Below are 14,099 nucleotides of genomic sequence, written 5' to 3' on the forward strand. Positions count from 1 at the left end.
TTTCTTTGTCAGGTGAGAAATAACCATTTTGCGTACTGCTCTACCCTTACCGCCAGTGTAGGTCTCATAGTAAAACAAGGCAATACTGATGATGACATCAGAAGCGCAGTCATCCTTCATATAAGGTCACAGGCACAATTTTCAAATTTTATTGGAGGTTTTGGTTCTTTCAGATTTGAGATGAATCTGTTGATAATGTCTAAAAAGGTGAACAATATTTCTATTGGCTCCTTAATGTAGTTCATGCTAGCATGTGAATCTATATATTTCCTCCTTTGTAGTCATCTGTGAGACACAGAGAAGCCCATGCAGAGTTTGGTCTAGGCAGCACCTAACAGACAGTGAAGTTTCATCTGTCTGCAATCAGGATGGCAACAAAAGGACATCTTTCTACCCCAGTGTTGTGGCTGCTTCTCCTCTCCGTTCAGGTCTCCCTGGGTAAGTACATACTTAATTTCACATAAGGCACTGAGATAGGAAAAGAATGTAAATTCAGTATAAATACGTTGTTATTCCATCAACCTGAAAGGCAAAGTGTGAAGAGGGTGTTTAAGTACATTTCTGCCTTTGATTCAATCTCCTTGGTGATCCTGAGAGAAAGAAGGGTAAGCCATTTGTAATAGTTTTGTGTTTTACTCAGACGTCAGTGACTGGCCATTCTTACAGGAATTTGAGTCCAAGTTTAGTAAACAGCCAAGCTGTAATGGAAACCAGCTGGGTATTCTTACTACTGTCTTGCCTCCCCTGTTGAGCTCTGTGTAGACAGAATGAATAACTCCACATCTTTGTTCAACACAAGTTAAAATGATGTTGCTGTGCTCTGTGTGTCTATTGGAGTTTGGCTGAATATCATGCTGTCCCCTTAGTTGTTGCTGTATATCTGAATCTTACCGCTATTTGTCTCTCTGCTCTTTAGAGCTATGTGTACATGTTGGAAGCTGATGATGAGAGACAGATTTTGGAATCCTCATTTTTGTCTCTATACACATGGAGGTGGCACTGTGGCATTCTGGTGGTGGTCGCATCCCCATATGATGAGAACAAGACTTCATGGTTGATACTTCGATGTAGCATGGCCCTAGTCTTAAAGGTTCTCACCAGTTGTGTGGATGCAGTCACACTGCAAGTGGACAGGAAGAGGAGGCACAGGCCTTTCTGTGCAAAGGATTGTGAAGGACAATCTTAAGCATTTGTATTTAGACATCTTTGTAGCAATGTTTGAGTGTCAACTGAGCAGTACCGTAGAAATGAGAGTGAGTTTTCTGCCAACTTCTTTTTAATAACAGGGAATAGTAATAGAGTGACTGACTGGCAGATGCAGAGAAGAGTAGCTTTACCTTGCCACCATCATCAGCACCTATGACCCCCACCTCTGTTCCACGCCACTGCAGCCGCCGGCTCTTCCCCAGGGAGGGTGCAGCGCGCGGGCAGTGTGGGAGGCACAGCCCTCCGGGAGTGAGCGGGCAACCTGCGACTGAGGCAGCATGTGTGTGCTGAAAACCTCCACTTAGGGTCTGGGTACAGGGACTCATGGCTCATTCTCATCCCTGGCCTATGAGGGGAACCAGGTCTTCAGCAAGAGCAAGCCAAAATCTGATGCCTTCTTATCCAAGCAGAACCTCACTCTGTGACTAGTACTGCTGAATTCAATGAAGGCACTTGTGGGACATGCTAAGGAGTGTGAGGAATACAAAAGGAGTGCCTGTACGTATCATAAAAAATTCACATAAGATTGATTACAGCAAATTACAGTTTTGATGGGGGAATATTTAAATCTCTTGATTGGGTTATGCCTACCTTTGCCTCCAGCCTTGCATGCTGTCACATGTTGAAAACATCAGATGTTGGTTTATTTAAAAATTCAAGTGCAGAGAGGTCAGTCACTCAAGTGAGGAGCTGTTTGTTTTGCTCCTGCGTATGGCTAATGGAAATAGGTTATCTTGTTCCTTTAATAATGTATTATGAATTTAACTTTTCTTAGAAATTATTTCTCTTTTAAATGTACATATTTTTAAGCTAAGAAAACTCTTTTTTGGACTATGTTCTTCAAATAAACTGTGGGTTGTTCTCCAGAACATCTTTCAGAAGAGTCTTAAAAGACTTATTGCAGAAAGATTATACTCCTTCTGAGACAACGTGTTGCAAGTACAAAGGGATTTTGTAGTTATCAGAGGCTTATTCTATGTATGTGAGAGACTTTCTTACTCAGGAAATTTGAGGAGACAGAGAGGGAAGTTTGCAGAAAAAGTAGGTTTTGGAAGTTACTAGTTGTCATTCATTTGAATAATCTCCCTTAGACTTTTTGAGTTTCAGAATCTAAATGATAGGCAGGAAATTGTGAGGAAGTTCAGCAGTGTTAGCAAAGAGGTAAAACTTTTGCCTATGTGTAAGAGGTGATCATGTGTCAAATCTATATTGTTTGTGTCTGATGAAGCAGGGAAGAATCAGGCTACAGAACACATGGAGATGGAGGCAAACTTGCCTTTCAGTTGACTGCTGCTAGCAGTTTACTCTGGAATGAGAAATGAAACAATGGTTAGTTACTGAAGGAAGTGGCTGCATTAGCATCAGTTCATGGGCTAAGACTGACATACTTACACGGAATAGATAGAGGAATTAGATTCATTTTCAAATGCAAAGAAAAATTATATATTCTTGTTTCACAATCTCAAATGACAGCAAGCAGTATGATATGTAGGAACACCTTCCTCTTTTGAGGAAGAGAGGGAAGGCAATATTTTCCACACCAGATTGTTTTGAAAATTCTTACTGGAAAACCCAAGGCTCTTAGTGCAAATTCATTATCTTTTGTTGCTTATCAAATACCATCATTGATAGGAGGTGATCTCTGAGAGGTGTCTTTCTGGACTATTTGCAAGATGTGCACAGCTGCACTGTTTTCTGTTCACATCACTGCCCAGTGCTGGGTCATAATGAGTACTGCAGGTGTCTCTTGGTGCCTGGTTCAGGTTCTGATACCCTTCTTGCTTCCAGTGCAGTCTTACTTACTAAGAATTGTTGTCTGTCTTAGCTAACTGTGTCACCTTTGGAGAGGTGACTCCTATGAGTCATGAGCTGTAGAGTTGGTATGAGGGTACAGCAAGGGCCAGCTGCTCCAGCTGTGATAATGCGGCTGGCAGGGCAGGGGCCTCACCAGCCAGGGTCAGCCCTGCCGTACCCAAGAGAGGCAAGCAGGGCAGACCTAGGGGTGGTAGTTGGGTTCAACTCTTGTCGCCAGCTTGCCTCAGATGATCAGGCAAGTTCATGGTGATGAGACAGGTCCAAGGTCAAGCTGAGAAGTCAGTCTGTGGCTCAGAGAGCAGACCGACAGGGCCCATGGCCAGGCATGGCTGTGCCTGAATTGAACACAGGTGCACCTACAACGTAGCTCAGGCAGGGACAGAAGGTCCAGGCCTGTGCTTAAATGGAGGCCTTGGCCCATGGGAAGAATGTGTGGGTGGAGACCCAAGGTGGGGAAGGTCAAGGCCATTAAGGATTATTAGTGCACTCCAGGCACTGACAATTGGATCAAACCTGTCCTATAGATGTTTGCTTTAATTTTCCATTGTGTGTCAGGTTTTGAAGGAGTGCTAATTTGGGACCAAAGTTACTAGGCTTCTTACATGACTGTCCTGTAAACCTTCTCTAGCTACGTGGTCAATCAGAATGATCCTCCAAGCCCCAAAAGAAGTTGCCAGCCCTCTTCAGTTCCATAACGTGATTAAATCTTAATTTGTGCACCTATGAGAAAAAAAAAAAAAAAAAAAAGAATTAGTTACCTAGCTAACAGTGAGAGTGCTCATCCTTCCTCCTCCATCACGGTGTGGGTGTCCTCTCTATCACACCGGGAAGCACAAAAGCCTCAGCAGTCCAGCTGCTGTTGCATCTGCTTCAAAGGCTTTTGGGGTAAGCTGATGTTTTATACCTTCCAGCTTGGAAGTTTGGTCTATACTATTTCCATAAGTTAGCAGATTCTGCCAGACAAAGATGATGGCTGTAGAAGCCAGCAATCTGCAGGTGACAATGGCTGCATAATGACCCTATAGCTCTTTCTGGGCACCTGTCCCGCCTACGTGGTGCTCTTGCTCTGACCTAATGGTGCTGCCCCCAGTGTATATCAGGCCTTAGCATGAGCTGTGTTAGCCAAAATCTGAGCAGGAGCTGAGTGAACAGTCACAGATGGGGGAGAGAATCAGAAGGTTAAAAGTGAGAAAACTCATGGGTTGAGATAAAGACAGTTTAATAAGTAAAGCAAAAGCCACGCACACGAGCAGAGCAAAACAAGGAATTCACTCACCACTTCCCATCGGCAGGCAGGTGTTCAGCCATCTCCAGGAAAGCAGGGCTCCATCATGCGTAACAGTTACTTGGGAAGACGAATGTCATAACTCCAAATGTCTCCCATTCCTCCTTCTTCCCCCAGCTTTTATTGCTGACTACAATGTCATATGGTCTGGAATATCCCTTTGGTCAGTTGGGTTCAGCTGTCCTGGCTGTGTCCCCTCCCAACTTCTTGTGCCCCCCCAGCCTCCTCGCTGGTGTGGTGGGGTGAGAAGCAGAAGAGGCTTACTCTGTGTAAGCGCTGCTCAGTAATAAATAAAACATCCCTGTGTTATCAACACTGTTTTCATGACAAATCCAAAACACAGCCCCATACTAGCTACTGTGAAGAAATTTAACTCTATCCCAGCCAAAACCAGTACAGCACCAAAGACACGTGCTTCTGTGACCTGTAGTCCAGCTCAAGTTGTTGGCACTTAGACCTCCATACACACACATGCACACTGAATAGAGTCACCTCACCCAGGAAAACAGTTAGAAATAAATTTTAATGAGAAGACACAATGGACAGTGTTGATTAGGTGCAGGGCATAGCCAGAGGAACATACTGACGAGCAGCCTGCTTACCCGCCACTGGCTGCTTTTCATAGAATCACAGAGCGGTTGAGGTTGGAAGGGAGCTCTGGAGGTCATCTGGTCCAACCCACCTGCTCAAGCAGGGCCACCTAGAGCCGGTTGCCAGGACCGTGTCCAGATGGCTTTTGAATATCTCCAAGGAAGCTAACTCCACAGCCTTCCTGGGTAGTGTGTTCCAGTGCTCAGTCATCCTCCTGGGAAAAAAGTGTTTCCAGATGTTCAGATGGAAACTCCTGTGTTTCAGTTTGTGCCCATTGCGTCTGGTCCTTTTATCCAGTTACCCTTCTATTTTCCCACGCTTGCTTCTACCAAAACATCCTTGATCCCTCCCTTTCCCCACCTTTGATTCCTCTCCTAAACATCCCATAATAAGCCTTGTGCAATTCCAAGATGCTTTTCTCGCATTCCATAGAGCGTCCCATACTACCTAGGCAGTCTCTAAGGTGACAGGGAAAGCCCTCATGTTGATTCATCTGATGGGTTTCACACCTGGAGAGTGAGGACTGATTGCTCTGCAGGGAGAGCCCTAGAAGGGATCAAGGCAGGGCCCTAACGATTATTGGGATTTCCCCACCTGCCATTGTTTCTCTGTTCTCCTTTGCACATGGAGACAAGCCTTCTATCACATACCCTAACAAATGAATGCCATCCATATTGTTGTTTAATTACAATAGTGACTGGTTTTGATGGAATTTGACAGAAGGTTTGGGGGTTTTTTTGTTTCAACATTTGTTTTCACAAACATCTACAGAAAATCATTGCCTGTTTCAATTCAGAATATTAACTCATTGTCTGTTTCAATTCAGAATATTAACTCAACACGTTCTATGATTCTGTGATTCTGTGTATACTTTTTACTCAAGCAGATATGAATCTTTCTGTAAGTAAAGAATCTTTTTTATGAAAAGATGTTCCAAAACTCTTGCCTTAAAATTCCTGACTGGGAAAAAAAAACTTAAAGCAATTCCTGAACAAGTCCACTTTTTTTCTTTATGTGTCATTACGTCTTCGGCTACATGCTTCAGTTTTTCCAATGTTTACTGTGTCTGTGTAAGACACAGACTCAGACCTGTTCCCCTGTGTTTCTTGGATCCTAGCAGGCCTTTGTGTAGCTTGGCTTTCTAAGAACTGCTCCTGTGTCCCACCATCATCCCTGCATTTGAATGTAACAAAATTCTCCCTGTGTTTTCTAGCCTTTAAGTCCCCGTGCTAAGCTACTGTATAATATTTGGTGCATCTATAGTAGCTGTCCAACACTGTAAGGCAAGAAACCAACATGTGCATCTTCCCTCTTCTGTCGGGCTCTTTATCAAGTGCTCTGTGATGACTGTAATGTTATTTTGTGAGTCCACAGTTAAAAGGACTGGGAAATGTGTACCCATATCAAAGGAAAGAGGCAGCCCTGGGAGAAGAACAGGAAAAGAGAGTTCTTTGGGCATCAGCCTCACCCTCACCCCAAGAGATGGTGGGGCATGAGGAACAACATGAAGACCTACCTGTCTGTCTTGCTTATGCTGCTGCATATCCTGAGATAGCTTGCCACCCCTCATGAGTAATTCTCTTCTCTTCGGGTACCCCTGACTAGGGCACCCCATGGCTAGGGCAAGAGAAGAGGGAAAGAAGAGTATTGGGACACTGAGTTGCAAGTAATAGTTTGTCTGAGAGGAAGAAGTTGAGGCAGACAAGGGAAATTGCTTCTTCACATAGTACTGAACATGGGAATGAATAAAGTGGTGCCCAGTGAACGTTTTCAGCTGGATATCATCATAGCAGAACAACAAAGAGAAAGGAGGAGTTTCTGTTGAACCCTTTGTGAATCACACAGCAGGGACATTACTCAGCTTTTCCCACCCCTGATAGGCCAGAAGAAGAGAAAGCTCACCTGTCGTTAGAAATAACTTACATTTTAGCAGTGCTGTTAGCTCAAACTTGTAAATACAGACACAACTCCCTGCAAAAAAAAACTTGAAGTTGAACTATTTAGAAAGGTGAACTGAATAAGTCTGATTTAAGAATAATAACAATCTCGTTAACCATCTGCAGTAGATAATCGTGATTAGGCACTGTCCTTTCCATAACCTTGCCCTGTCTCTGTGTATGAAGGTGATGACGAATTGAGGCTGGCAAATGGAACTAGACCCTGCTCTGGGAGAGTGGAAGTAAAACATCTGGAGCAGTGGGGAACTGTGTGTGATGGTGACTGGACCATAAAAGATGCTGAGGTTGTTTGTAAGCAGCTACGATGCGGATTTGCTCTTCAGGCCCTTAATCGAGCTCCTTTTGGAGAAGGATCTGGACCAACGTGGTTGTATCGACTTGATTGCCGTGGTGATGAATCCGCTCTCTGGAATTGCTCACATGCAGGATGGGGTGTTTTTACCTGCCCTCATTACTTTGATATTGGAGTGGTCTGCTCAGGTAAGAAGTCACCCAACCTTGTATAATAGAAAAATGCTACGAGGCTGAGGTCAAACTCTGTCCTAGCTGGAAAAAGCCAAGTACTGCACAGAGGTAACACTTTCTCTATAGCCTCTGCTCAGCCAAAGCAAGTTGCACAAGCATTAAGTCTTCTGCTTACTACAAGTGTATGTCTCCTTTGCCTGGGCACAGCAGTGACATAGAATGGAAGTAGACATAGTAAATGACATAGAAGAGTGTGCTGGTTTTGGCTGGGATAGAGTTAATTTTCTTCTTTCTCATTTGAATAATGAAGCCTCGAGGACAGACACTAGTAAATGGCTATTTATTTATTTGTTTGTTTGGGGATTGCTACTTCTCAAGCATTTGGAAAATGTTCAAAACTTCCCTCCTGTAGCTTCCCAAGGATATAGTATTTTCACATACTAAGAAATAAGCATTCCCAGACAGCATTTTCTCTCTTGGTGGTGGCATACAGGAATTGTCACAATGTTTATTTAAAAGTGTCAGTGGTTGTCAGAGAAGTGACATGTGTCCTGCCCATGAAGGTATGGGAGTTATTAAATTAGGTCAGTACGACCAACACTTGATGCTGGATTTCTTGGGGTTTTTTTCCAGGTTTCTCTAGGCTGCGTCTGACTGGAGGGGACACTGCCTGCTCAGGACATCTGAAAGTACAGCAAGAAGAAACTTGGGCTACGGTCTGTTTTTCACACATTGATTTCAAAACTGCCTCTGTTATATGTAATGAGTTAGAATGTGGCCAGCCTGTGGATATCTTGAGAGGAACTCACTTTGGAGACAGACATGAACTGATCTGGCAAGAAGAGTTTCACTGTGTAGGGAATGAGACTCGCCTTGCACAGTGTCCCAGGATGCTGCACCATAATAAGACATGCTCTTATGATGCCACTGTTGTATGTTCAGGTGAGACTTTGGACTGATGGATGTAATTTACGTATGTCCTATATGTTTTCTTCCTGTCAACCCACCGTTCAGAGCCTCTGCATATTTCTGTGGTCCTCAGGGTTCTTGGGTGCTTCCCTAATCATGCCCTGAGCCATCCAGGGAAGGCCAGGAAGTAATAAAGAGCAGCCCCACAATCTCTCATTCACTCGAGAGTGTGCGTTTAACATGAGCTGTTCTAACCACTTCACTTCTGCACCAGGCATGCAGATCTCAAAAGGGCTGTAATTTCTTTTATGCTACTAGAGGTATGCACTCAATAGTGCTGAGAATTCCTTCCATGTATTTCTCATATACATAAAAGGAGAGATGGCCAGAGCAGACAAGCAGCAACATGGAGAAATGAATTTATTTTCTCTGCTGCCAGTGTGTATGTTAATCTCTGGCACTTCAGTTAATTATAAAACTGGGAGAGGTACCATACCTTCAAAAGGTCAAAGGAGGCACAAGTTACAAACTGAAGTTATCTAAAAAAGAAAAAGTTGTCAAGAGGCCTGGATGACTTTAGTTGTGACTGCCAGGTAACTTTATTTAAGAACTCCATACAGTCATGGCTGCTGGGGGCTCTAAACACATCTAACTTACTGCCACCAACTACAAAAGTGATGATTAGACCTAGCAAACACAGGGCATGAATCAAAAGGGGTAAACTGAACATGGGGCAGAGCTGCAGTCAACACCCTGTCACAAAACAAGCCTGGAAAGGACTGCAGTTGATGTCCATTTCCCAGTCAAAGGGCTGCAGTCTGTTTCAAGACTGCCTTGGACACTGTCCCACTGGCCATGGCAATCTGGAGCACTGGCTGGGCAGCTGTGACAGCCAAACAGCGCAGTTAAGGTATCAGTAACTGACAGGTCTTGGGTCCTTCCTCCATCTTGCTAGAGTCACAGCTCAGAGTGGAAATCCAGGTCTCGTTAGGGGGAGTACGATGCAAGGACCAGGCAAGGGTAAGAAGTAACAGTGTGAGAAGACAGAGGGACTGCATGGGGCTGGCAGTAGGACACCATAGTCCTACCCATGCCGCACTTAAATTATTGTGAATATGCTGATGGGCATGGCCTGTTGTGTTCAGAGCCTTATGCTGTGGCATGGGTGAAAGTTGAGAATTGCATGCCACAGTTACTGCTTACCGGGTAATGTGAGATGACTAACTACTGGGAGAGAGACTGCTACTGGTAGCTCCTACTCTGAGTTTCTCACATGCTCCAAATGCAAGGCAATGCTGGAACTGCGTCTGCAAGAAAAGATGTTGCAAGGTAGCAGCAACAACTATTATGGGGGAGGAGAGAGCAGAGAAAAGGAGGAGAGACTGAACTTAAAGAGTCAAAAGACTGTTAGTGATGTAGTGCAGGCTACAACATGGACAATAAAGACCTTTTTTTTTCAGAGCTGGCTTATGAGCATCCTGGTCTAACATGCTTTCCAGTAACCTGAGACACAGCAAGTGTTAGTTCCTTGCAGCTAGATCTCTCTTACAATTTTCAGTGCAATGACACAAAAAAAATGTAACTGCTAAGTTCCTTTATTCTTCCTGCAGGCTATGGTGGGTACAGGCTGGCAAATGGCAGCACCAGGTGTTCAGGGAGAGTAGAGCTTCTTCATGGAGGCACGTGGGGAACCCTGTGTGACTACCTGTGGGATTTACCAGCTGCCGACACCCTCTGCCAGCAGCTGGACTGTGGAATTGCCCTAATGATACCAGATGGACAGTCCTTCGGGAAAGGAAATGGATCTGTCTGGAACGGCACATTCAGCTGCAAGAAGAATGGCTCACGCCTGAGAGACTGCCTTGTGAGTGTGCTAGGTCATGATGAATGCCCTGCTGGAAAAGATGCTCGTGTGGTGTGTTCAGGTGAGCAGCGGAAAGGTCTAAGAGGAGAACTGAAAAACTCCTTTGAGGACTTCACCTGTATCACAAGGCTGCTCTCTGTGAAATGCTCCTAGTGTCAGGGAACAGCAAGAACAGGGCTGCTCCACAAGGTAGGATGAGCTGGGGGCAGCAATTGAGGACAACACAGGCAGTGTGTCCTTACCCACCAAGGCACAATCCAAAGCATCTGCAGAGAGGACAGAGGAAGGTACTGATAACAAGGTCTATGGACAGTCGTAGACAAGGCAAAGTATTCAATCAGATGTAGGGTCCAACTGGAGAGTAGAGTCAGGAGTAGCAGGAGACAAGACTGGAGACAGTTACACCAGCCACATGGCCGAGGCAAGGACTGAAGGCCTGGTCCATGTTTAAGTGAGGCCTTGGACCAGTAGCCCAAGGGTACATAGCAGGAGGCCCTAGGTGAGGTGGCTGGTCAGAACAATTAAGGTCTATTCGTTCACCCAGAGCCCTGAAACCTAGTGCCCTGGGTTTAAAAATGGCAAAGGGGATCAGATCCTGACTTCTAGTCATTCTTCTTAGTAAAATAGGGTGGGCTGAAGTCTAGTTATGAGTATGGAAGTTCCTGTGGCCCAGTGGAGTAATTTTTATTAATGAATGCTAAGGAAAACTCATTCCCATTTCCCAGTCACTTTCAGGTCATGCCCATGAGCAGTTATGAACATGACATCTCGGTACTCACTTTCTCTTATATTCAGGGTGCCCAGGTGTCAGGTTGGTGAACGGCACCACATGCTCTGGCAGAGTGGAGGTCCGCCATGGAGACACGTGGGGAAGACTCTGCCGCTCTCGCTGGAATTTGCAAGCTGCCAGCGTTCTCTGTCATCAGCTGAACTGTGGCTATGCAAAGTCAATCCAGACAGGAGACCACTTCGTGGATGGGGATGGGCCCGTATGGAGAGATGCTTTTCACTGTGAAGGGACAGAGTCCTGCCTATGGGATTGTGCTCAAGTGACTTTGGGCAATCCAGCCTGTTCAGCCAGAGAAGCAGCCACTGTTATTTGCTCAGGTAAGTCAGGAGTGGCCTTTTATGGGTAGCGCAACTTCAGACCAAAGCAGCGTTGGTGATCTCACACTGCCAAGCAAGTCTGGTATGTCAGCCTGTCTTTAATGCCCTTTCCTTTCCTTTTGCCCACCCCTCCAACCTTGGTTTCAGCATAGAAACTTCATTTAGTAGAGGGATTCACATTGTTTAGATGTGCCTGACTCCTCACAGGATCTAGTGTTTGAGCTGGGGAAGCCTTTCTCACTTCCCATTGCAGACCCCTGTGTGCATGAAAGCAAACAAAGCCTTAGCAGAGGCTGCCTCTTTAACCAGTGGTGAGAATTACTTTTTTAACAACATAGAAATTTGTCTTCCATCTCTCTTCCGCATGTTATTTCTACTGCAGTAGATGTTATTCAATACATTTTCCAACCCTCTTGAGCCCAGGTCTTGCTGAACCACTCAGACTCTCAGGTGGTGAAAGCCGCTGTGATGGGCGAGTTGAGATCTCACTCCATGGCATGTGGAGGAGAGTCCTGGATGATGACTGGAACATTAAGGATGCTCATGTGGTATGCAGACAGCTCCAGTGTGGAACTGCTGAGAAAGCCTATTACCTTCCAAGGTCTGAGCGAGGCATGGGTCCTGTTGGCTTAAGAAGTGTCCAGTGTGCTGGAAATGAGACTCAGCTGATGCTCTGTAACACCTCCTGTTCTCAGACAGTGCCAACAGGAGTTGCTGAAGACATTGGTGTGTTTTGCTCAGGTGAGTTACTATGTGAAAGGTACAGAATGCTTCCTAGGGTTGACTCTAGCCCACCTTGTGCTGCGTTCTCACCAGATCTATAGGCATGGGTCTGAGCTTGTGATACCCACCTGCTTGTATACTCTAAGGGACAAATGATAGTTGAGGAAGCAAGTGGAATTTACATAATGCTTTCTTCATCTGAATTTCTTCAAGAATTTCTCTCGCAGAATCAAAAAGAAATAATAGAATACAGAAGCCATACAACACTAATTTGGCCATGACTACCACACATTCTGACTGTCACTTGGGAATTAAATAGGTTTTATTTTGTGACACTTCTATATTTATAGATACGTGCAGCCTTTCTAAAGTAAATGAGAACTGTTTCTACTCTTGTCTTATTTTGTAACCCATCTGTAACAGAAACTGTCTCTGTCTAACTAAATGAGTTTAGATAGAAAACAGCTTCTCCAGCATTCTAAGATAAGGTGATCTCTGTATATAATTAGCATGACTAGACACTCCTCCTTGTTTGCAACATCTCACAGGAATTATTCAAACATTTACCTGATGCAGGAGTAGGCCTTTCCCTTTATGCGGTTTTAGCATCACAGGAGTTCTGCCCAAGAAACCATAACAGAAGAACTGGAATATAACAAGAAGATGGTGCCTTAAAAGTGTTTTAAACATACAGCTGTTATGCTGACCCTGTGCATTATCATTATATTGCATGTTGACAGTTGGGTTTTCTTCCTGCAGGTAGCAGACAGATCAGGCTGGTGAATGGAACAAACCGCTGTGCTGGGAGAGTAGAGCTTTATCATGATGGCATCTGGGGCACCGTCTGTGATGATAACTGGGATCTATCAGATGCTAATGTTGTTTGCAAACAGCTGGGATGTGGACACGCCATCAAGGAATTTGTCTCTGCTCATTATGGTGAAGGCTCAGGACATATCTGGCTGGATGATGTGAACTGCACTGGGGCTGAATCTGATCTCTGGGCATGTCCCTCTAGGGCATGGGGCCAGCACAACTGCCAACACAAAGAGGATGCAGGAGTCCTGTGCTCAGGTGTGTTCAGAAAAGCCTTTTCTGAGCCTGTGGGTTGAAAGGGGAGGGTTATGTGAAGGGGAAGCAGAGAGTAGTGGAGACTTGCTTGGACAGCCTCTTGCTCTCTGGCTACAAGCATAGTTGGTCAGCATATCCCCTTGGTCCCACCAAGATGCAAAGGATCTGCAGAAGTCCTTATTTTGCATTAACACACACACACACAAAGAAGTGTGTGGTGGGGTGGTATATTTGGGGGGTAAATTGGAGGTTTTCCATAAAGATTTCCACAGCAAGGGGCTGTGGGTATTCCTTGTGCAGGAGGAGGTCATCAACTGCCATGTGCCCATTACAGTCAGTTACAGCTGGCTCTGAGACCAATGGAAATAACACACTGTGCACCAAAGGATCAATTAATCAGAAGAGCATATGGTAGCTCTGTTCATGCATATTTGAGACAGAGTGGCAGCTGCAAGGAGAGGAGAAATGAAGAGGTAGAAAAAGACACTGCTGGGAACGTGGCTGGAGACACGGTTTCCATGCCAGAGGAGGTATCCCTCTGAGAGGGCTGTGGCCTGCAGATAAGCCACCCTGGAACAGATACACTCCTGAAGGGACTGCAGACTGTGGAGGACCCACAATGGACCAAGTACAAACCCTGAAAGGACTGCAGCCTTTGGAGACCCCACAATGGAGTAAATACAACCCCTGAAGGGACTGCAGCCTAGAGTAGAGGAAAATGAATAAGAAGCAAGGAGCAGCAGAAAAAAACACAACCACCTGCACTGCCACGCTCACTGAAGGAATTGGGAGTGAAAACAAAGGAAATCAGGACTAATGGAGTGGATCAAAGGCTTTTCCCTAAATGTTTGTTCAATTTTTAATGTTTTCTTCTATTTCCTCATTACCCAAAGCAATAATTAAGATTATGTTAAGTGCAAAAAATAGAATTAAGTTACATTTCCCAAGTGGAAGCAGTTTTGCCCATGATAGCAGACAGTAAATGTGGGAGAAGCTCTGGCAACACTAGTACCTGGCATGCCCTGGGACTGGAATAATTGTAGTGACTTCAAAGGTCCTTGATTCTGATATTGGAAAGAAGCCTTGATTCTGATATTGGAAATTT

The 14,099-nt window shown here is 44.9% G+C and overlaps 1 protein-coding gene across 1 annotated transcript in view; it reads left to right on the plus strand.

The window, feature by feature from the left end:
- The first annotated feature begins 294 nt into the window (after positions 1 to 294).
- Positions 295 to 14,099, plus strand: part of LOC115343985 (antigen WC1.1-like) — a 29,920-nt gene continuing 16,115 nt past the window's right edge. The window contains exons 1-7 of the mRNA XM_030020626.1: positions 295 to 438; positions 7,021 to 7,335; positions 7,954 to 8,262; positions 9,840 to 10,154; positions 10,889 to 11,200; positions 11,624 to 11,941; positions 12,683 to 12,997. Of these exons, the coding sequence (XP_029876486.1) occupies positions 369 to 438; positions 7,021 to 7,335; positions 7,954 to 8,262; positions 9,840 to 10,154; positions 10,889 to 11,200; positions 11,624 to 11,941; positions 12,683 to 12,997 (1,954 nt within the window). The 5' untranslated portion in view covers positions 295 to 368. The remainder of the gene's footprint in view (positions 439 to 7,020; positions 7,336 to 7,953; positions 8,263 to 9,839; positions 10,155 to 10,888; positions 11,201 to 11,623; positions 11,942 to 12,682; positions 12,998 to 14,099) is intronic.

This window comes from Aquila chrysaetos, chromosome 7 (genome assembly GCF_900496995.4).
Source record: "Aquila chrysaetos chrysaetos chromosome 7, bAquChr1.4, whole genome shotgun sequence".
NCBI classification, from domain to species: Eukaryota; Metazoa; Chordata; class Aves; order Accipitriformes; family Accipitridae; genus Aquila; species Aquila chrysaetos.